The sequence below is a fragment of the Chelon labrosus genome, assembly GCF_963514085.1.
Source record: "Chelon labrosus genome assembly, chromosome: 4".
Classification (NCBI taxonomy): Eukaryota; Metazoa; Chordata; class Actinopteri; order Mugiliformes; family Mugilidae; genus Chelon; species Chelon labrosus.
Window position 1 is genome coordinate 9,335,222 of NC_140340.1, and position 21,660 is coordinate 9,356,881.

At 40.9% G+C, this 21,660-nt stretch overlaps 2 protein-coding genes across 5 annotated transcripts in view; both read right to left on the bottom strand.

The window, feature by feature from the left end:
• The window catches only part of ampd2a (adenosine monophosphate deaminase 2a), a 29,229-nt gene extending 21,531 nt beyond the window's left edge, over positions 1–7,698 (bottom strand). The window contains exons 1-2 of one of the 4 annotated variants that reach the window (XM_084543726.1): positions 7,614–7,698; positions 7,213–7,276 (exon numbers count right to left, since the gene is read on the bottom strand). In XM_084543726.1, coding sequence (XP_084399852.1) covers positions 7,213–7,222 — 10 coding nt within the window. In that variant the 5' untranslated portion in view covers positions 7,223–7,276; positions 7,614–7,698. Of the gene's footprint in view, positions 1–3,748; positions 4,122–7,212; positions 7,277–7,613 lie in introns of those variants that run through there. The other 3 variants (XM_084543727.1, XM_084543729.1, XM_084543725.1) reach the window with 3 other exon arrangements.
• Positions 7,699–12,593: 4,895 nt separating this feature from the next.
• On the bottom strand, positions 12,594–14,285 carry LOC311486509 (G-protein coupled receptor 61-like; the record flags this gene model as incomplete). Its single annotated transcript, XM_084542382.1, has 1 exon — positions 12,594–14,285. One exon carries the CDS (start codon positions 14,283–14,285, stop codon positions 12,882–12,884), a length of 1,404 nt encoding a protein of 467 aa, XP_084398508.1. The 3' UTR covers positions 12,594–12,881.
• Positions 14,286–21,660: the final 7,375 nt, after the last annotated feature.

Consider the following 21,660-nt stretch of genomic DNA (forward strand, 5'->3'; position numbering starts at 1 on the left):
CTCTGTAACATGGAAAGCAACCGAGCTATTCATAGCAAAAGAAAAGCCCTGGAATTTTCCATCCAAACACAGAGCAAACGGGTCCTCAGGTGTCAGTCGCATCTGACTGAGCATCCAGAGACTCAAGACACTGACAACTTGTTTCAAACTGCCTGACTTCACAAAAAATACTTTTATAGAACCACCCCCTAGTGGTGAAATAGAGAAGTGAGGACATTCATTTTGTTAACGTGATGTTAAAGTTCTCTGTCGAAAGAGTGGGTCATCAGAAAACGCCTGTATACACATGGAAATATTGACCTCTCTTTGTGATTGGACATAGTCCTAAATTTGCTATCGCTGGTTCTTATAATGCTCTGCATTTTACAAGGTTCTGCTTTGTCTCTCATTTGTGAAGAATATATCTCACTGACACCTTCTCGGCAGGAGTGGTTATTCCCCCTGTGCTGTAACCAGAGTGAAGATATGCAGCATGTTACATGTTTCAGTCTAATGTATAGTCAGGGAGTGGGAGTGAGATCAGCTGGGGGTTGCCAACAGGGTTAGAGTCCACAGGGCAACAACATGCAGATGTGCTAATGATTCAAGAAAGGGTGTAACAAAGTCCTTTGGGGGTAACAGAACAGAGTTCACATGATTTGGAAAGTCATGAGATACAGAGTAGGCATAAATTCAAGACGGACCCACAGAGGCATACCATGATAAAAAGAGTATATCCAGTTAATAATGAACCAGCAGCAGGATGACTACAGTCAATAATGTATAGTGAGCAAGAAGCATGCAGACTAACGTGGAACTGACAGTTCAAATGGACTGGTCTCCCAGTTATAATGGACATAGTTTTTGTTTAGATCACGAGGTGGTGTGGTTATAGAAGAAACAGCTTAAGCGTAAGTTATAGTCTCGCGTCACTTTGACAGTGTAGGTACAACATAACTCCAGTCCCAACGCTGTAACCTGACGTGCACCTCCCCAGATATATGACTTCGCGTCACAGTGACACAGACTGTAACGGTTGTGATTGGTCCAAAATGCATTTCCTAGTTCACGTTACTCAGCGGCCAGACTAGCACAGAAGGTTCTCCTTTGTTCAAGCCCATAAACACCATCTACTCAGATGTCTTCTCCATATTCTGTGCCGCAGTGATGAACTGTTGATCAACATTTATTAACCTCAACTCCAATAAGAGCTACCCAGTTCCACTCACCACTGTGTGAATTACAGAGTGAAACTCACCACAGCTGACCAGTCTCCGCCTAGTGTTTTAATGGTGTCATTACAGAACAGTACAGACAAACCAGTGCAGGTAAAAAAATTAAAAATCGCAGGAGTAGAAATCAAATTTTACCCTGCAAATACAATTATGTATCTGAAATGTATGCACCAGAGAGCATCTATAGTACTTTTAAAGTATCCATATAGACACAAATCAGTGTAAAATCCAGATAACAATGTAGGAATCACTATCACTTGGAAATCCTACTGATTTCACAACCAATCTTTAAAAGAAAAAGGAAAATCTGTCACAACTAAAGCATCAAATAGATGATCAAACAGCCTCCAGAGAAGGTAGTGTTGAGTTAGAAAAGATCAAGTTGGGAGAATCTGTATCTGGGAGCAATAGAAAGCACGGCAATAATTCAAAATGGAGATTCCCCCGCACCGCTGTGACAGAAACTTTAATAACCTCCATATATCACGTCATGTAACTTCAGCTGCACAGCCTAGACATTACATATTCTGCTTAATGTGATGCAGTGATGGTCCAGTGATAGAGAGTGGCATCGAGGCAGAGACAGATTCCTGTAGAGGGAAAAGCTGACTGAGTAATCAATATTGCCACCAACAAATCAACCCAACCCAAACTATTACATAAAAAAATTGTTCAAAATGTTTACAAGTGGTGAAGAGATATATTTGGACGAAGGTAAGAGATGAAATGAAGCAGAGCAATTTCTGAAGATGCTACAGGAAGTAACAAAGAAAATATTGATGGTTTCAGTTTGTGACTTGGTTAAAATTCCAACTGTTCAAGCTGCAGCTACAGTAAATTTATTTACAGTAACAAGGGTGGTGTGTTCTCATGGAAGTACACAACGGGTAGCCCACATACAGCACTTAAGACAGAGTGTGAGTGCAGAGGGCTCAGCCAAGCGACTAATTGAGAGGACTTAAATGACTGCATGGATGGAGAGACCTCTAAGTTATTTATTACTGCAGCAAAGACGGGCTTCCTCAGCAAATAGTGCAATAGTGTGTGTCAGCATGAGTTACTGCTCGAGATCTGCTGCTGCATCTCTTCGAACGCTCAACTTCTGTGCTGTGCTACGGCACACTGAGGATATTGCTTCAAAGTAAATCAATATTAACATTTAATTGCTTTCATGGATAAATTACTGGTCTAACTTTCTACTTTCTCCCCACAGAGACTAGTTAGCCTCAACCTCAAACATAATCATATAGCTATGATCTTTGGCCTGTATCCCATCACACCAAAAACACCTACGCAATCCCTGTGAACTGACACAACTGTACCCCACATTAATCCACCCATATGCCTGTAAGAGACAGGCCTGTTAAAACAAGTTTCAATACACCAGTGTCAATCCAGGGTCAGTAGCAAATACTGCATTCATAGAAATGTGTACGTAACACAGAACTGCTTTGTTGTAAATCGATTAATACATCCACTCAATGTCAGTTATAATGTCCAAAAATCACTGTCACTAATGAAAACTAAATAACAGACTAAATCAAACCTCATTAATAATTGCATCTAAAAGACAAATCTATTTGAAACTTGCAAGGAGGATGAGCTTAAGTAAGGATTAGCAGACTTAACAAGTATCATTACAAGAAAGTTTGAGTTACAAGATAAACCAATCCTTCTGCTCTGTCTCTGGCTGATGAGATAAGGAAAGGCCACAGCAGGTACACTCTGATAAACGGTAGTAAGGGAGGAGGAAGACGCCCAAAAGGGCCGTCCGTTTACAATCCAGTAATAATCCACACATCCTCAGCCAATCAATCAATTTTTACAAACAAATCTCTTCTGAATATTGTGTAAACATAGAAAGTAAATGTTTAAAAAATTATTTCAGTTTAGTTTCGGTGTTTTTTAAGATTTGAGGAGCCAATAGTAACCCATCACACTGGGCTGCAGAACAACAGTAAATGCACCAGTGAACAAAAGTTTGAATATCAGTGAAATAAATGTTACAAATTTAATTGGATTTTAAAGGAAGACATAATGAATACATCTATCTGAGTGAGTTATAATAGCTTATATGACGTTTGTGAAGATTATGGCAGTAATCAGTTAAAAAATTAGAAAGATCCACATTTTGTGTGTATTTGTGCACAGATTTGTCAATCCTCTGTCTAATCCTCTAATTCACAGCATTTTTAGTAATAATATAGTAAGAATTTTACTCATGATTTACATACGTTCTTTAAGCGGATGACATCAGTGCAATACATGCAAACGCTCATCCGTGCTGAATGCTAAATATCCAACAAAGCAAAGCGTCAAACAAATTCAATCAATGTATCAACAACAGATAAAAATAAAATTAAACAACTAGATTTGCGGTCATCTCCACCTTGGTACTCACTTCCTTCTCCTAATGTTCTGGCATAAATTTTTAAGCACCGCTGCACAAGCATCTTTAATTTTCTCCACATCTATGTAACAGCCTAGAGTTCCTTCACTCTCTCTCTATGGTACCCCCATTCACACACACTAACCAGGGCTGGTGGTGCTCTGCAGGCTTCCCCTCTTGTGAAATGGGGATTTAGGTTTAGGCTTCCCTTGTCCATCGTTGGAGGAGGAGGAAGAGGATGACATCTTGCTGCTTGAGCTCCAGTTACTACTAGAGCTGAGCGAGTCAGAGCTGTGCAGTTGCCAGCAGAGGGAGAGAGGAGTTCTAGCTCTGCTCTGTTTCATGGTGAGGCAATGGGACGGCAGGACCCATAGCAGCCCGGGAGAGGCTCCTCTGCAAAGTTGGCTCCTCCTCCTCCCAGCCAGCAGCAGGTCAGCAGGCATGCTGCACAACAACGAGCTAAAAGGCAGCCCAAGGCTTCCCCAGCTCCTGCTGGGGGCCATCCTCCCTGGTTGCCCTAGCAACCAGGGAATGAGCTTCCAACAGCCCATGCAGTGAAAAACAACCACAGAGGAGGGCACTGCAAGTGAAAGTATGTGGCTAGCATGACAGCCAGCAAGTCCGGAGATCGACTACACCCCCCCCCCCCAGCTGAGCTCCAAGGTGAACGAAGGACAAAAGTTTTTCCACTCGTCCAAAAATAGCAGTTAGATACACAAGATATCATAGGAATGTGTCAATTCAGCCAAGAAAAAGACAAAGGCTCCAGAAATGACAAAATAAAAAAAATCAAAGAACACCGAACGGACAACGCAGATAACTTAGTGTGTAAGCTGACTAGTGAACTCCCAATCTTCTTTGCTGGAAAATTCTGAGGGGAGACAGAGCGCCTAAAACTCACACAGCACCAGCCCGCCCGACATGAAGTATTATAAATAGTGCCAGCCAATACCTAGCAAGGGCTAGTAATACAACCTATGATAAGTACAGTACGTGCACAATTACCCCAACTTGGAGAGTGTAGTTTAGGACCATAATAAGAATTCATTTACCAGCTCTTTTATAAGTGTTGTAAAAACATAAGCTTCCAAAAGTCTGCAGAGCCTTTCAAAATCAAGCGCTTCACTTTATTTTCGCTTTTCACTATTACTTTCAGACTCTCTTGGAAGTTCTTGTTCCAGTACGTATAATGAAGCCATACATAAATTTTGCTTTTTTTTCCTTTTTTTTTTAAGTACGATCTTGACCAAAATGGCTTAGTGAAAGTATTTTACTCATAACCAGACAACATTCATATATTCAAAAAATGCATCAGTGAATTACTGGAGCTAGAAGACACTAGTTGTTGATTATGTTTAATGACATTAAAGTATATTTTGGATTGTATCACTAACCAGAGAGTATTGACCAAGAGAGACACAGAAAAAGGTTAGAGATCTCCATCTAGTGGTGTAAAAATTGTATGCAGTTGAAACAAATTCCTTTCAGATTACACCACTTTTGCTCAGGCAACTCAGTTTACCAAATTTAAAACTATGCAAATAAAATAAATAATTTCATCAAGCGGGGTGAATTTTACAAAGTATATACAGTACAAAACATGGTTAACGAGGATGCCACTAAAGGATTGCATAAGTACTGGAGTTAGAAGATTTTCTCACAACACCACCTCCATTGTCATTGTAATTACACAAAAAAACTACACTTCACTGCACTACAGGATCAGAGTAAAACTTTTCGCATGTAAAATCTGGAGAAAAAACGCATCGATAAACTGACTAATCGCATATTTAATGACACAAGTTTGACCAGTCCAGTTGAGACAATAACACCCAACCGATCTGTAAAGCTAAAGCACAATATATATAAGTGTTCAAACTATGATATGAAGACGTGCACCAATCAAACAACAAAAAAGTCTTTCAATTCAAATATCTCTGACACTGACGTCTTTGAAAGACAATTTCAGATGACAAATTGAAATAAGTAATCATTCATATTTGAAAACTTAAAAGAAAAACACGTTTCAGGGAGTCACCAGCTTTTTCTGAAATCTGACCCAGTTTTTGAGAGACTGTGCACTCACCATCTGGTGCAGCAGCAACAGCAAAGGCCAAAACAGAGGCCCACTTTTGTGAGAAAGGGGAAAAAAAATACCACTAACAGTATGTTAGACATTCTTGCTAAACATTTACTTACATTCTCAAGGTCTTAGCAGGAAACACAAAGCAGATACACTACCTGAAAGCTCTTGTTTAGGATTTTTCTTTGCTTCTGCTGCTTGGTCAAGCTGTCTGTCTGCACAGCCTCTTGCTTAAAATGAGACCAGTGTGCATATCACTGGCTGCTTAGGGATATTTTTTCACTCCTTCAGAGCAAAGCTCACGAAATTCAGCATTTTGTTTGCAGAGGCCATATGGCAAAAAAAAAAAGTAAAGGACACAGTGTGCTCCCTTTCCACAAACAGTCTCTTCATAGGGAATGTGAACTTTAAAACACAATTATACCCAATAATACATGTTATTACATTTTCTTATTAATAGCACGGCTTCTGATAAACACCAGGAAAAGGGATACTAACCATTTGCAAAAACGGATGTGAAACTGAGCACTTTGTCCTTTTTGAGTAAGTATTATATTAATAAAAAAAAAAGTTAGGACGCTGTTCGTAATGTTTAAAAGTGTTTCACCTGCCTCACATCTGCTCTTTGTATATTCAGTTTCTCTTTTTCATGTTTTGATTTAAATGATCCCTTTTCAGTATAACTGTTCCTCTTTTGTTTAATAGCTGTGTTCAACTGTGCTGAAACATGACTTCCACCAAATGTTCACAACATTATAAACTCCGTATTTGTATATGCATTTCTTATATTTCTTTGTTTACAATTACCATTGTGGCTAAAAAAAAAAGTTGTCTCCAAAAGTCTGTTACTCAATTATTAGCCTTTAAACATTAGGAGTTAATCTTATATTATAGCACATTAGCTACAAATATGCACATATTCAGGGCACGTGAGGCAATGGTCTGTTGAGTTTTGTATATTTTACAGATTGTAAATGCCTTTGGAATATAAGTGTGACTTTAGGCTATGTAAACAACACTCTGCCCTGTGTTGAAAGCCTGTGTCAGAGGATATATACACCTAGTTGCCAGTTCATTAGGTACACTCTAGAAAATGAGTACATTCTAACATAACAGCCATGCACTAAATCATATCTTCATATATAATACATATATTGATATTTAAACATGGATGTTGAGACAGCTGTTGATTCAACTGTGTTTTTCTTTTTGGGGGCTGTAGTTTGTAGTGCTATTTAAAAGTGTTGTAGTGACGCATGTTTGTATTATTTTGTAATGACAATGGCCTAGAGTAAATAACAGAACAACATAATCTGTACATTACAACAGTCATGCAGTGTTGGTACATTACAATGCATTAGTTAGTCTCTGGTGCACATATATAACTGTGACTTACTGACAGCTTACATCCCGTGAGGTGTAAACTAACTGGACTCAAACGTTTAGAATTGTAAATAAATAAGATTACTGTGTATTACTGTGTGTAGTGTATATTTAACATTTAATATAACCGTGTGAGTACTCACCCCCTGCCATGGTTGAGGACTCTTTAGCACTTAAGATGTGGGAGAAGACAGGACAGGAAATGTTCTGAAGTAGAAACAAACAAAACAGCAGGGGAAGGTGTGTTAACTAGCTAGCTAGCCAGCTGACCCTGTAGCTGATTAACGTCACTGAAAAGTTAGAAACCATCGTGTAATTGCATTAAAATAACTCATTTAACAAAACAACACTGAACACGTGCTTGTCGCTAGCTTAGGTTGAACTAGTTAGCTGGATGCTAAGGTATGAAGGAGGGTTAACGTTTCTTAACTGGAACGTTAACGTTTATTTCCTACTTTCGACAGCGGTTAAACCGTAGCAACGGACAATAAACTAAATGAGGAGGTGCTATTGGTGTTATTTAATAACGCAAGTAACCACTTACCGGAGGTTTTATTCACCTTTGCTCGGCTGGGTGGTGGGTTTTTATTTTGACGCGTTTCCAGTTTTCTCCAAAGATGAAGTTTTGAGCGTGCGCGCGCGCGTGTGTGTGTGTGTGTGTCTTGTTTTTATGGAGTTGTGGGGTCCAAGTCCCTTATCGAATACCGACGTTGTGGGGCCATTCTCTCGTTTTGCCTTTTGGCTGGGCTTTTAAAACTTGGTTCAAAGGTCCATTTTATAGAAATAAACACACACAAAAAGAAAGAAGGATATTTCTATGTGAGTTAGATAACTCCAATCTTTGAAAGGAGTTCTGTTGTGTGTATAATTGACAGTAAAATGTCAAAGATGGCTGCTGATGAAATTAAATAACAATGCAAACACCTAATTTGTCTCCAGTGTTAAGATAAGATCCCAATTTAGGTGTCACAGCTGCAGGCTGCAAGTTAGATACAAACAGAATATGGTAAGAGAAGAACACTATTATAAGAGAAAATTTATTAAGGGAACAAACAGACTGTATCCAGTTTTACAACTAACTAGTTACTACAGTTTGGTGGCATACAATATACAGTATTTACAGGTAACAAGCCCAATAAAGTTAAATAAAATGTTGAAATAGCGAAGGCTGGATATACATATTGAGAAATAGATAGATAGATAGATAGATAGATAGATAGATAGATAGATAGATAGATAGATAGATAGATAGATAGACTTAATTAATCCCTTTTGAAGGAAATTGACATCTCCATCACACACAGCACTGTTGGACATACATGTACAAAATATACAAAATATACAAAATACCCCAAGTAACCAACACCCAAATAAAGATTAAAAAATATTGTGATTGTAGTGATTGTACATGGTTTTTGTTATTGCACATTATGAAGAAAACAGACCCGTTGGTCTGTTGGCCAAAAAGGTAGATTTTATTGATCCCGCAAGAGAAATTGTTGCATTACAGCAAAATACTACAGAATACAAAAAATATACACAGTATACAGCATAAAAAACGGTCTTAAATGTTTGCAGTATAAACTAAATATGAATATAAGCCTGTGAATGGCACAAGACAAGCTATGTACTATTATATGCACAGTCAGAAGTAAGTATGAACCTAGTAAGTATGTGAATAAGTATGTTGTGCAAGTAGAGCAACAGTGCGTAGTGAAACTTGTGTAAAATGGTAATACGATGATTATGAAAAAGAACAAGAGAATCTTAACGAGCTGCTTCAACAATCTACTACTGGAGTGGCGCCTTTTTGCAATTAATGAGTGTCGTAAATGATGACAAATTCCAATAGGAGTATTGCTCTTAAAAAAAGAAGAAGGATTTCATCGAAAGTAGAAGTACTTATGCAGGCAGTGATTTAACACTTCTAAGCTACTCATATACTCTTAGCTATTACAAATAATATAGTGTCAGATACATGTAGTATTGCAAAGCTGTTGCAAGTATTGCAAAGCTATACCTACTGACCAGATCATACATGTTAATTAATTTAAGAAGTAAATTGAAGTAAAGTTCACTCTGATTTATGTGCTGTATTTCATTGTTGTGCAACAGTCAAAGAGATTTTTTACTAAAGCAAACAGGAAGACAGACTGACAACTAAAAAGAGGAACACATGACCACACAGTGCTGGCTGACTCAGGGCTTTTAAGACTAAAGTCCAACATTTCAGTCAACCATGTGGGTCATTCAAACCATTATTAAAACCGACAAAAGATAAGATTTCTAACAGATCCTGTTTTTTTATATGATTTTGAGGTAATGTTTACTGTAGCTGAAAGGTTGGGATGATGATTATTTCTCTCACCAGTGCCTGTTTTGGCACAAGCACACACATGTGCAGTACATTTTAAGTCCTCTTGAAGAAGACACACACCTACCCCTAACTATGTCCCCATCATTTCTCTTCTGTTGCAATCTAACATATATTGGTGTTTTCCTTGGCCTTATCTGGAGGTCTGTTTCTGCCACAGAATCTGGCTGCGACCCTCACGAATGAGGCCACTAACACTTACAACTGAAATAATATTTTGAATGAACAACTGCTGTGTACACTGAGGACAAGAATGTTCATTTGAAGCCAAGTCTTAAAGCCAGAGTGTGGAACTTTTGGCTCCCCCTTCTGGTAGTGAGAGTAATTACACAAACACTGCTAACGAATGCATATGCCATAAAGTATGTCTACAGTCTGAGTTAGTCCCTCAGTCCATTCTCTTCTTTCAGTGCTACGAGAAAAAATAAGCACCAACGGTAATGCAAGCTTGTCCTTACCGTCGATGGCGATCCTTTATAGACTGTAATCCTTCCACTGCACAATGAGTTTCTTTGTTATCCGGAGCATCAGAAATTTTTCCTTTGATGCTTCAGAGATTCTGTTTCATCCTCTCTGACCGACAGAGACGGTGAATACATGGAGCCTAAGTTACATTTGCAGCTTTGAACATTTGTTGTCCTGCCACAGACTCCTAGTTGCCGTTTGCGACATCCATCATTGCAGTGGTTCCCCCCTTCATCTCTGGCAAACAATCATTGCTGGCTGGTGTGAAACGCGTCCTTTAGCCCAAGTTCATCTCAGCAGAAAATAGATTACAAAATCCAGTATTCTGCAAAATACATAAAGATCTACCTGGCACTGATGTAGCCAATCGGCATTGTGTGGACCCCTGTAGCAAACTCTCGCTTGAATGTAACGGACGTTCACTTAAATGTAAATGTCCTGTAGCTTTAACTTTCAGTGGGAATGCAAGGATATATATAAACAAAATGTCTGTGTAGAAACATCTCAAACAATATGAAATAACCATTAAGAATTCGGATAATGAGAGGATCTATCGGACCCTGACATTTATGCGTTAATGTAGAAATAATCGCAGCAATATTTAGAGGTAATTTTAACAACAGAGTACAGTTGACTGAGGTTATTTCAGTTAACGGCATGATATAGTCATACTAGCGGTCCTAAGAATGTGAAAACATAACAAAAGCAAATGTCAGCTCCGGTTTGGTCTGGAGAATGTATTTTAAGAAGTCACAGATAAGGATGTCTTGTTGGATATTTCCAGGCTCCTCCTACCGCCCACTACTGCACAGAGAAATGTCACTAGGTAATAATTGCCATGGGGATGGCAGAGCCTGCTGAAGCTGGGGGCGGTTTGACTGAGGTCCATCAGTGAGGTGTGAGGCCTGTCGTGCAACAGCATCTTCCAACTGAAACACTATCTATCTATCTATCTATCTATCTTCCGCTGAAGGTCATGCTGCCGATTTTGGCCTTTGAAATTTAAATGTTACCTTAAGGTCAAAGTGTTTGAACTGTATTTTCCCACCGCCCCTCTTTTCACTGGGACATCAAGGCAAGGCAGACAGATGAAGGCACAAAGAGAATCAGAGGCTACAAAAATAAAGCAGCTGAGATCTAAATGCTAAAAAAAAAAAAAGGCTCATAAATGTTATAAATAAATAAATGTAAATCACACGAGCCCCACATCACGGATGTAATTAGGAGAATGCATCCAAAATGTTTTACAAACATAGAAACTCTTTATTACAAGTACAGTATCTCTCGCTCAAGTTTTAGCCATGTTTTTATTTTCTACACACACTCATATCATCGCAGTACAGTGGAAGTCATTCTTTATTTTAATCACAGCATTAAAAAAATCCTAACACAAACACTCAACATCATTCACAGTTTGGGATATTTAGACATTATGAAAAAGAAGGTGTTAAGCTTGGCAAGCTATTGATTTTGAATTGATGTTTTGTGCTAAAACACCCTCTGAAAAAAAAGCTTCTTAAAAACCCTGTTTCCAAGATACATAAGAGAGATTTTAGTCAACTGTTTCCACACATAGTTTAACATCTCTAAGAAAAAATACCACTTCAACTCGTCATCAAGATGAAAAACCAACCAAGGTCTGCACCTTTATTTCTAATAACGCCTCAGCAGGAAAATCATGTCCGCTTTAGTCTCCTTACAACATTGAAACAGTGTGTAGGAATCATACTTGACATGAAACTGCGTGTTGCTATAAAATAAGGGTATTTCCTGCACTGAGGTACTGTAAAAACCCTGATGAGCAGGGTTGCCAAAATAAATAAATAAATAAATAAAATTGACACGCATTCGCCTTCAGGATAAAAAATCTCCACATCTGAAAAAACAAAGGCAGTTACTGCATACTCGTCAAAATACATTGGCCTCCTTGTCGTGTTACACGCTCACCAGTAAAAAAGAAAGAAAATGCGTGTGCAAACTTACACAGTAGCTTTACTAAACATAACACACAGTTTGCCACATTAAACAATGTAAAGAATAGAATCATATTCGAACATAATGCGGTGCACAAGAGATTTTTAAGATCTACATCCAAACACACTGATAAATACACCACATGGCAGAAAGCTGGGTGACCCTAAAGATGAGTTTATAAAGTCCACCTACATTGTAAACGGAGTCACGCTAGATCTGTCTTTCTTTTGAGGAGATTAATGAAGGGATGTGTTCGGACGAGCACCAATGAAAGTTTATCTGTAAACAGCTTGTGGCAATTCCATGAGAGGTTAGGCCCACAATATGTACACCTCCTAATCTATTGTCATCAGAGTGGCTTCAAGAGTGGCATTGTCACTGATTAAAGCCCAGCTACTAATCAGCTCTCATCATTTTATTGCTTTCTTCTTTGACATTACTCGCAGTAATTTATAAAACTCTTATTAAAAATAATTGACTTGCAAGTACCATTTAATCTTCGTGTTTGAATCCTAAAGGCGGTTTATCCAATAACTAGAGGACGGCAAATTATTTCAGAGGGAGCCAGTGTGTTTCAGTAAGCGTTCCCTAATTTGAGATCAAAAGGGATGTTCTGAAAACATTTCACTCTGAAATCTCTTCAGTTTCCTTCATTGAAGCAAACACCTAATTCATGTTATTTTTATCTTTTAAAAAAAGGGCAAGGTACATCAATATTAATTCACTGAGTCATTTATGATACAGAGCTGAGCGGTTGTGTGGAAGGCCAAAATACAGCCTTTTTTTTTTTTTTTTTTAATCTAGCAGTAATTTCCCTGTTTACAAGAAACAAGAAATCTATCTCAAACAGCTGCATTTAAATGTATAACCATGACAGTTTTCAAAACCTGGGATGAAAACCGATGAAGCAAAGTGCAATGATTCAAAGGTACAATTTATTTAAATGAAGAGCTTTCCTGAAACACTTAATATCTTCAAAGGTATTTCCAGAATATAAACTTAATTGTCCGTATATATATGGTTGTTTTTCCCCTGCTCAATCTCAACAAATTCTGAAGTCTCCTCTACAATTTGTCCGGGGATACGGAAATCAATAGGTAATGGCTGTGCCGGCTCAGGTGACTGGGGCTGAGTCACGGGGCAGCAGGCCTCCCCCTTAGGACTGGAAGTGCTGTGAGAGTTTTGAGGATCCAAGTTGCAGCCGGTTCCCTGAAGAAACTGAAGGAAATTCTCCTCTATGGATCCTTCACGGCTGGGCAGTCTGTCCTCCACCTCGACACCTGCTCGACGGAACAGGCAAGGCAGATGCTTGCCCAGCTCCTCCCGGATCTGTCTGTTGAGACAGCCATAGAAGAAGGGATTGGAGGTGAAGCAGAAGTAGCCAATCCAGGTTACCACCTCCTCCAGAGAGGCCAGTGCGGCTGGAGGGCTGGCCGCCAGTGCTGAATACAGGTGGAAAGTAAAGTAGGGCAGCCAGCAACAAAGGAATTGCCCACCAACTGCTGCTAACACTGCTGCAGCCTTTCCTCCACCAAAGGGGCGCTGGGGAGTCGCTCTGCCTGTCCCCGTGCCCGTCCCGGAGCTGGTAACCATTGTAGAACGGCTGCTGAGTGACTCCGACCGCTGGCGCCGAGGTGTGTCCATCCAGGTAGGTAGTGGCCCGTGGTGCATGGCAGCTACCCGCGCCACTTTGAACATGTTGCAGTACACAACAAGAATGAGCAGTAGTGGGCACAGGAAATACACCAGAGTAAAAAGGACCATGAAGGCCAAGCGGTTTGAGCCTCCCCCGGTCCAGTGCAGTGAGCAGCGCCTGTGACCCTGAGCAGGGGGAGATGGGACGGACCCACCACCTCCTCCACCAACCCCAGTACTCTCCAGAAGAGGAGCTCTTCCACCTTGCAGGAACCAAGCGAGTAGCGGCAGAGCAGACATGGCCAGAGCTTTGACCCAAATCCCCACTAGCACTGAAGCCACCAGTCCAACAGTCATCTTTACTTCATAGCGCATTGGATGTATGATGTAGTAGTAACGCTCCACATTGATGACAGAGATAGAGAGGATGGCAGCACTGACGAGGCACACACTGAGAAAGAGGTAGCTCCTGCACAGGGCCTCCCCGAAGAAGGCTCGGCTTGAGAGCATGCCAAGGGGCATCAGCACCAGGGCTGCCAGCAGGTCCACCACGCACAGGTGGAAGACAAAGGCAAACTTGTGGAGCTGCGGGGCCTTGGCAATGACCGCCATGACAGCCACATTACCCACCACAGCCAGCAGATCCATGAGCAGCATCGCCAGTAGGGCTAGTGACTGGGACAGAGCCCAGCCCTCATGCAGAGAGGTGGCAGACATGTTGGATGTGGGCTGTGGAGGTGTGTGGGAGGAGTTCCACATCGGCTCCATTGAAGGGCGGGATGATTCAGGCAGGCAGGAGCAGTCACAGGCCCATCACCCATCCTTCAAAGTCAGGAAGTGCGGCCAGAAAACAGTGGCTTTAAAAAGTGGTCAATATACGCCTTGTAGTCCAGAAGATGATCCTGTGGTCGTTACGAGTTTCAGACTTTAGGATTCAAATCTTCATGTTTGCCATCAGTCACAACCGACCCTAAAGAAGGAAGAAGAAAAAGTGTAAGTGCATGTGTGTGTTCATATAATGGGTGACCTGATTTGCAACTCTCGGTCTCGTCAACCAAACCTTCCAATCATTTGCTAATGCAAGGCTTCACTTCTTCCCCACCTGACAGCGAGATTAACTCACTCGGATGAAGTTTTATCCGATCCTCCTTAGCTTCTCAAATCTGTGTTAAGGCAATCTAACTGATAATGTAATCCAAAGCCAGTCCTCAAACCACTTTAATCAATTAAGTATGCATTAATCAAGGCGTGGAAATTTTTAGCACATTTTTAGCAGTATATCGCAGGCTGAATCATAAAGCATCATAAGTAAAGTCACTTGCACAGACAATTGTTCCCAAAAAAACAAAACATATTTCTAATGTAAAGCACATGCAAACAAATAAAACGTTGTGGAAAGTTTTTTCATTTTGTATTAATAGACTTTCTAAATAAGGTCAAATATAAATCCGGCGTGGTCCTTCTGGAGCAGCAGCAGGTGATAAATACTTTTCAGGCACACATCCTGTCAATGCATGAATGCAACCTAAATCGCCAAAACCAGCCCTGTCCTCATATAGGCAATAGCTCCTTTCCGCCACATCTACACCTACTGAAGTGAAGGCTCTTGCTGAATTTGCACGCCCGGAGATTTAACCGAATGTTTATGGCCACCTTTTTCCAGCCATCCCACATTCTTCCAGGCCTTGCCAGTGTGTGCCTGTGTATCTAAATAGGTCTGAGATTGGGTGTACTCTATGATTTTTCTCGTGCACCTGCACCGGAATAGACTGTTTCCCACTAAGGAAGCACTGACCACTTGGTATGAGTGAGTTTAACGTTTTGGGATGGAAAACCCAAGGGTATTCATAGGTTGCAGAGGCTGTCGTGCATATTAACTGTGCATAGCTATCACAGACAACAAACAGACATGGTTGACTGCTGTTGTATGAGTGTGTCAGATCAAGAAAACCCAGTTGCCTGTGAACGCTGTCTGCCACATATGTCACAAAAGCCGAGGATGCTCTCGTCCACAGTGATAGCAATGCAAAAGAATCTGGGTTAAAATTGAGCTCTAACCCCTCTCATCACCTATGAATGATTGCCCTCACTGAGCAATGACTGTATATCACACATAGGAGTACTCCCAGTTCAGTTTAACCCTCCTGCCTGGTTTGGTCATGTCTTACCGCCTACTCATTTATATATTGACCGTTAATGCATTTCACCCATTGTGTAAAGCACGGCCAGCATTCTATATAATGGAATACAATCAAATTAAATGTATTTGTTGCACTGAGCAGTACATAACCAGCAGATTAGCGGAAGATGGAAGAAACGATGGGAAGAAACAGACAGAGAAGAAGGCAGAGAGAGCATTATGTACCTGAATCAGAGTTTTTCCTGATGCAGCTGTCTGCTGCTTTGGTCTCTGAGGATGAAAACCTGGTTGAGCTCCCACTGCTGAGGTGCACAGTGGAAATCAGTCACTGTACCTTGTAAATGCTGTTGAGGTACTTCCCACTGGAAGAGCCTGTGTCTTTTCCCATCCCTTGATCTGCCTTGTGCATCCTTCTCCCTGGATGACTACAGCTGTGGCAGCAGAGATTTTTCTGAAACGATGCTGATGTAAATGCTTGCAAAGGCACCAGCTCACACTCTGGTTTCCCCCTCCACTCACACACAGTGACCGCAGAGATGGAGCAGGAGGCAGTGAGAAGCAGGACCCAGATCTACTGTCTCCACAGGGTCCTAGTGTCCTCACTTTTTTGTCAAATTTTCTGAATATGTATAAATTGGGATGTGATTGATATTTTTAGTAGTTAACACCTATTCCCTATGCTCCACTGATCTGCAACTTTAGATTGATGCTAAAATATCACGCTAACAGGCTAAATGTGTGCATGTTGTACTAATATGCTGCATATGTGTACATGTTATATGCTAAATGCTGCTAAACGCCATCCATTGGCTTTTTTGCTAGTTTGCTAGAAAGTTAATTTGCTGCTTGGAGCCCGACAAAACTATAACCGGACAGTAACCGCATAAGCTCGCTCATCTAGCTTCCTGGCTCATGTACATTTGTAATCTGAGCCAGTTGTAACAGCGCAGCGCTGAGTCTGACAAGCCAAGTTTTAAAACAGTCCCTCCTTTTGACAGGGAGTAATGATTCTGTTCTCCTCTTATTGCACAAATATAAAAGTCATCTCTCTATTTATTGTACATCCAAAGTGTTTTCTAGAGTATAATGCACATTAAAGCCTTGTTGAGCTGCTAGCATGGATTTGAACAGATGACCCCCAAATGACCTCTTGGTGTTAATATACCCTGGCATCTACAGGTGTACCTCTTCATAATACCTAATCCCCCATTCCTCGCTCCACAGCCAGTTTATTTATTTTCGTCAGTCATTTAATGATTCGGTTTGTAATTTCTTGGATTAAAGTGCACTCCAGCACAAGACTACGGTGGCCCTGAAGTGCAAATCACAACGGCAAAAGCGAAAACACAACGGCAAAAGCGAAAACACAACGGCAAAAGCGAAAACACAACGGCAAAAGGGAAAACACAACGGCAAATCAGAAAACACAACGGCAAAAGCGAAAACACAACGGCAAAAGCGAAAACACAACGGCAAAAGCGAAAACACAACGGCAAATCAGAAAACACAACGGCAAAAGCGAAAACACAACGGCAAAAGCGAAAACACAACGGCAAATCAGAAAACACAACGGCAAAAGCGAAAACACAACGGCAAAAGCGAAAACACAACGGCAAATCAGAAAACACAACGGCAAAAGCGAAAACACAACGGCAAAAGCGAAAACACAACGGCAAAAGCGAAAACACAACGGCAAATCAGAAAACACAACGGCAAAAGCGAAAACACAACGGCAAAAGCGAAAACACAACGGCAAATCAGAAAACACAACGGCAAATCAGAAAACACAACGGCAAATCAGAAAACACAACATGCATTTCGTCTACAACTTAATGCATACCAGCTGAACATGAGCTCATATCACACATACTATACACCATACCATCTTCTCCTACATAGCATATTTTCTTAGGCCTCCCAAACTATCACTCCCAACTTCAAGTCTGCTGGTCCTGACACTAATATAAACACTTAACCATCTGGCCATCCGCCAGAATCCTACAAGAATGTTTTTCTTTTAGAAGTCAATATACCTCACTACCCTTTCCGTTTTGGTTAATGTCGTTGTGTTTTCTCTTTTGCCGTTGTGTTTTCTGATTTGCCGTTGTGTTTTCGCTTTTGCCGTTGTGTTTTCGCTTTTGCCGTTGTGTTTTCGCTTTTGCCGTTGTGTTTTCTGATTTGCCGTTGTGTTTTCGCTTTTGCCGTTGTGTTTTCGCTTTTGCCGTTGTGTTTTCTGATTTGCCGTTGTGTTTTCGCTTTTGCCGTTGTGTTTTCGCTTTTGCCGTTGTGTTTTCGCTTTTGCCGTTGTGTTTTCTGATTTGCCGTTGTGTTTTCGCTTTTGCCGTTGTGTTTTCTGATTTGCCGTTGTGTTTTCTGATTTGCCGTTGTGTTTTCGCTTTTGCCGTTGTGTTTTCGCTTTTGCCGTTGTGTTTTCTGATTTGCCGTTGTGTTTTCTGATTTGCCGTTGTGTTTTCTGATTTGCCGTTGTGTTTTCGCTTTTGCCGTTGTGTTTTCGCTTTTGCCGTTGTGATTTGCACTTCAGGGCCACCGTACAAGACTTATGAGATAGTGAGGCATTGATTAGGCCAGGCCTCATACTCCACCACCATCCCAGCTTCTCAATCTGGGGCTCCTGTTGCCACGGTGATCTTTTTCACATACAGTCCATCTCATTGCTCTGTCTGCTGGAGGACAATGAAATCTGGGCTATTATGGATAAGGCTTCTCTTCTGAAGGAGTGGGCATGACGCTGCTGAGTTCTGGTTGTTTTTCATTTGCATTTGTAAGGTCCACCCGTGATAATACACACAACATTTGCATTTCATGTGAATCGCATCTTGCACCCCTTTGACCATTAAAAAGCATGTTTTAATTTGCAGCACCTCTCAGGCACTGATTGATTAATCTAGTTCCCTAATAGGCTTATTATGATAATGTCGCTGGTTAAGTCACTGTGAGAACGGAGGTCTTCTGGTTGAAATATTATGCGGTTTGTTGCTCTCATCATATTAGTGTATTTGCTGCACTAGGAAAAGTAGATGCAGTCACAATGGGCAGTGGCTGTCACTGGTTCATGGTACCGGTGGTTGAGTGATGTTGCTGTCAGTTTATACAGTTTATGCTTCATGTATGACACTAAAAACTGCTTTGATTGGATCAGTAATCGATCCATTAATGACGAAATGACGACATCATATACATGAGTATGGACAGATAATGAATTACTTATCCCTATGCCAATGCGCACCATGTGAATAACTACTTGACAATTTGCAGAAATGTCCACGGTCTCACAATTCAGACACAATTTATCTTCGAACATCACATATCACTGTTGTAGACGTCCAGTATCTTCTGCATGTACTGCATCTGGTGAGCTGACAACATCTGCTTCTTCTTTCCAAAGCTTCAAAAATAAAACGGCATAGCAGAACATGAGAAAAAAAAGAAAAACAACTAGATGCATTAGGGTGGAGATGTAATAGACAGCGCTTACTACTGTTGTCATGGTGAGGATGCATCAAGACGTCTGGCAACACTAAGGAAAGATGGAAAAATGTGCTTGTGTAACACATAACGCGTCTCAAATGCAACATATGAGTGACACAACATTGCAGGTATGTGGCGTGTGCATTGTGCGAGTGTAAATGTCTCTCTGCATCTGTATTCAGGCATGTTCACCTGTGTGTGTGTGTGTGAGAGAGAGAGAGAGAGAGAGAGACGGAGTGTGTGTGTATGTGAGAGTGTGCATATCAGGTGTTGACTCATGACAAAAATAGCAGAGTCTTGCTCGGCCGGCAGCACCAATCACTGCCACCACAAATACAATGGTTTCCATGGCAACCTTGAAAATAGACTCCACATTCGCACTCAGAAATAGCAAAAGACGTTGCAATAACCCCAGAGAGCCCCTACTGCCAATAATAACTACCCATAGATACGGACGCACAAATAACAGCAGCACTCAGAAATAAAAATCAAGCCATTACATTTACCAAAACACAATTACTACAGCCTACACAAACAATCAACTCTAATTCAAATGCGCTTTTAGTACGGGTGCACCGAAGCATGGGCGAACATTAACCGGCTGTGTGTCTAATAACATTAAAGCAAAAAGCACAAAGAGATCGTTCACTCCAGCTGATTGGAGTACCTGACACGGCTGACGGAGAGATTCTTTACAAACGTCTAACAAGCACCTGTCATGTCACATTTTCAGATAGCTCGGAAGAGTAAAAGAGTGTTGGAGGGATGTTACTGGAGATAAAACCTGGACTGGTGAATGTTGCCTTGGAGACTCTTGGCGAGGAAGGTTTATATTATCAGTCAAACGCATTAGGCTGCAGGTTTTTATTTCCCACTGAAGATAAACAAAGTGCGTTCAGATGGCTCAAACATCTGGATTTAATTAAGCAATGTATGTTTTTGGTATGATGATGTGGTCCATCCAAATACTTCCATGTCGTGGAGCTCGTAGAGTCAGCAGCTACAGATAATAGGCATGATAGGCCCCAGCTGTGACCCCCCCAGAAGAATGAATGAATGAGCGTTCCTAAAGGGGCAATCCTGAAGATCTCTGTTTTGTTCTTTCTGGCGGCACCGATGGAGATGAGTTTTAACTGCACGTGTGTTGACCTTCCAGATGTTCAGACAGGATTGCTTGTGAGACTTTGTCAGTCATGTTGGTTCTTTGTAGAACGATACAGAACGAGAGAATCTAGAAATGAAGCACATATGCAGAGGTCGCAAAAACTGCAGTTCCTCAAACGTCCACTTGAGGCTGACTCCAAAAGCAATCAGACAGTACCCGAAGACCTCCATGTTAAAGGGGAGCTTCTGTTTTTTACAACCTGGACCTTATTTGTGGCATAAAATACAATAGTTTATTCACCCATATGACTTTTGTGTTATTTGTAGTCATTCGGGAGATATTTAGATCTGCGTATATCCATATAGTGGGAGTGACTGGGGCACCGAAATGCAGCCTGTAAATAACACATTATCTGCCGCGAAACTTGTTCATTTCACCAATATTTTGTTATCAAACGCTAGTGCTATTCCCCGTTGAGTCTGGAGTTACCTAATATCGTCATCCAGGGTCTGTGAATTGACCTACAGACCCCAGATGATGTCTTCTGACCTGGATGATGCCATCTCTGACGGTCGGCTTCTTTTCATAACTTTGTAGCCTATCATGAAGCATAGAAATCATCCGGCGACAATCTGCAGGAGCCAACCACTACAACTACCCACATCCGGCTACTGCGAAACCATTTGATAACGTCATGTACTCTGACGGCAGATGGAGCCTTCTCTGCTCTTTGGAAAGCAACGTACTCAACGCACACACACACGTGCACCTTGGTTTGATCCCAAATCAGCATAAAAAAACGATGATTGAATTATTTTTACCTGCCCGGTTGTACTTGAAACTGTCCGATCTGGCGACACTGACAGTATGTGCCCTTCACAGACTTGAGCTGAAGACCAAGGTTTTAGCTCTGCCTGGCTTCTGCGGCAAAAGACAGCCGCTGGCTCACTGAACGCGTGTCAGTAACTGCGCATGGATGGTGATTTACATCCCATGGGGTGTTGGTTCATTAATTTATAAATGGAAAATCTTTGAGAGTGATCCTTTAATTACATTTCCAGATGCTTCACTTCATGGTTTCAGAATTACTGTACTTTTCTGTACGTTAACATAAGATTGTTCACACAAAATGATCAGTTTCCCGAGTTAAACAGACTGTAAATACACATTCTTTACATCTGGCAGCTACAGCGTTAAATGATGCTTGGACAATGATGCAAATCAATTATAACACAAAAAGGTTAACTTTATGTTAATTATGAAATGTATTTTCTTCAGTAATATTGAGTGCAGGACTTAAAATAGCATTGCTATTTTCACATAAGCATAATATCTAATTATTTACTTATTACCGTCTGAAAGCCTATTGAAATAATTTGGTGAACTACAATAAAAGCTGAAGTAACATC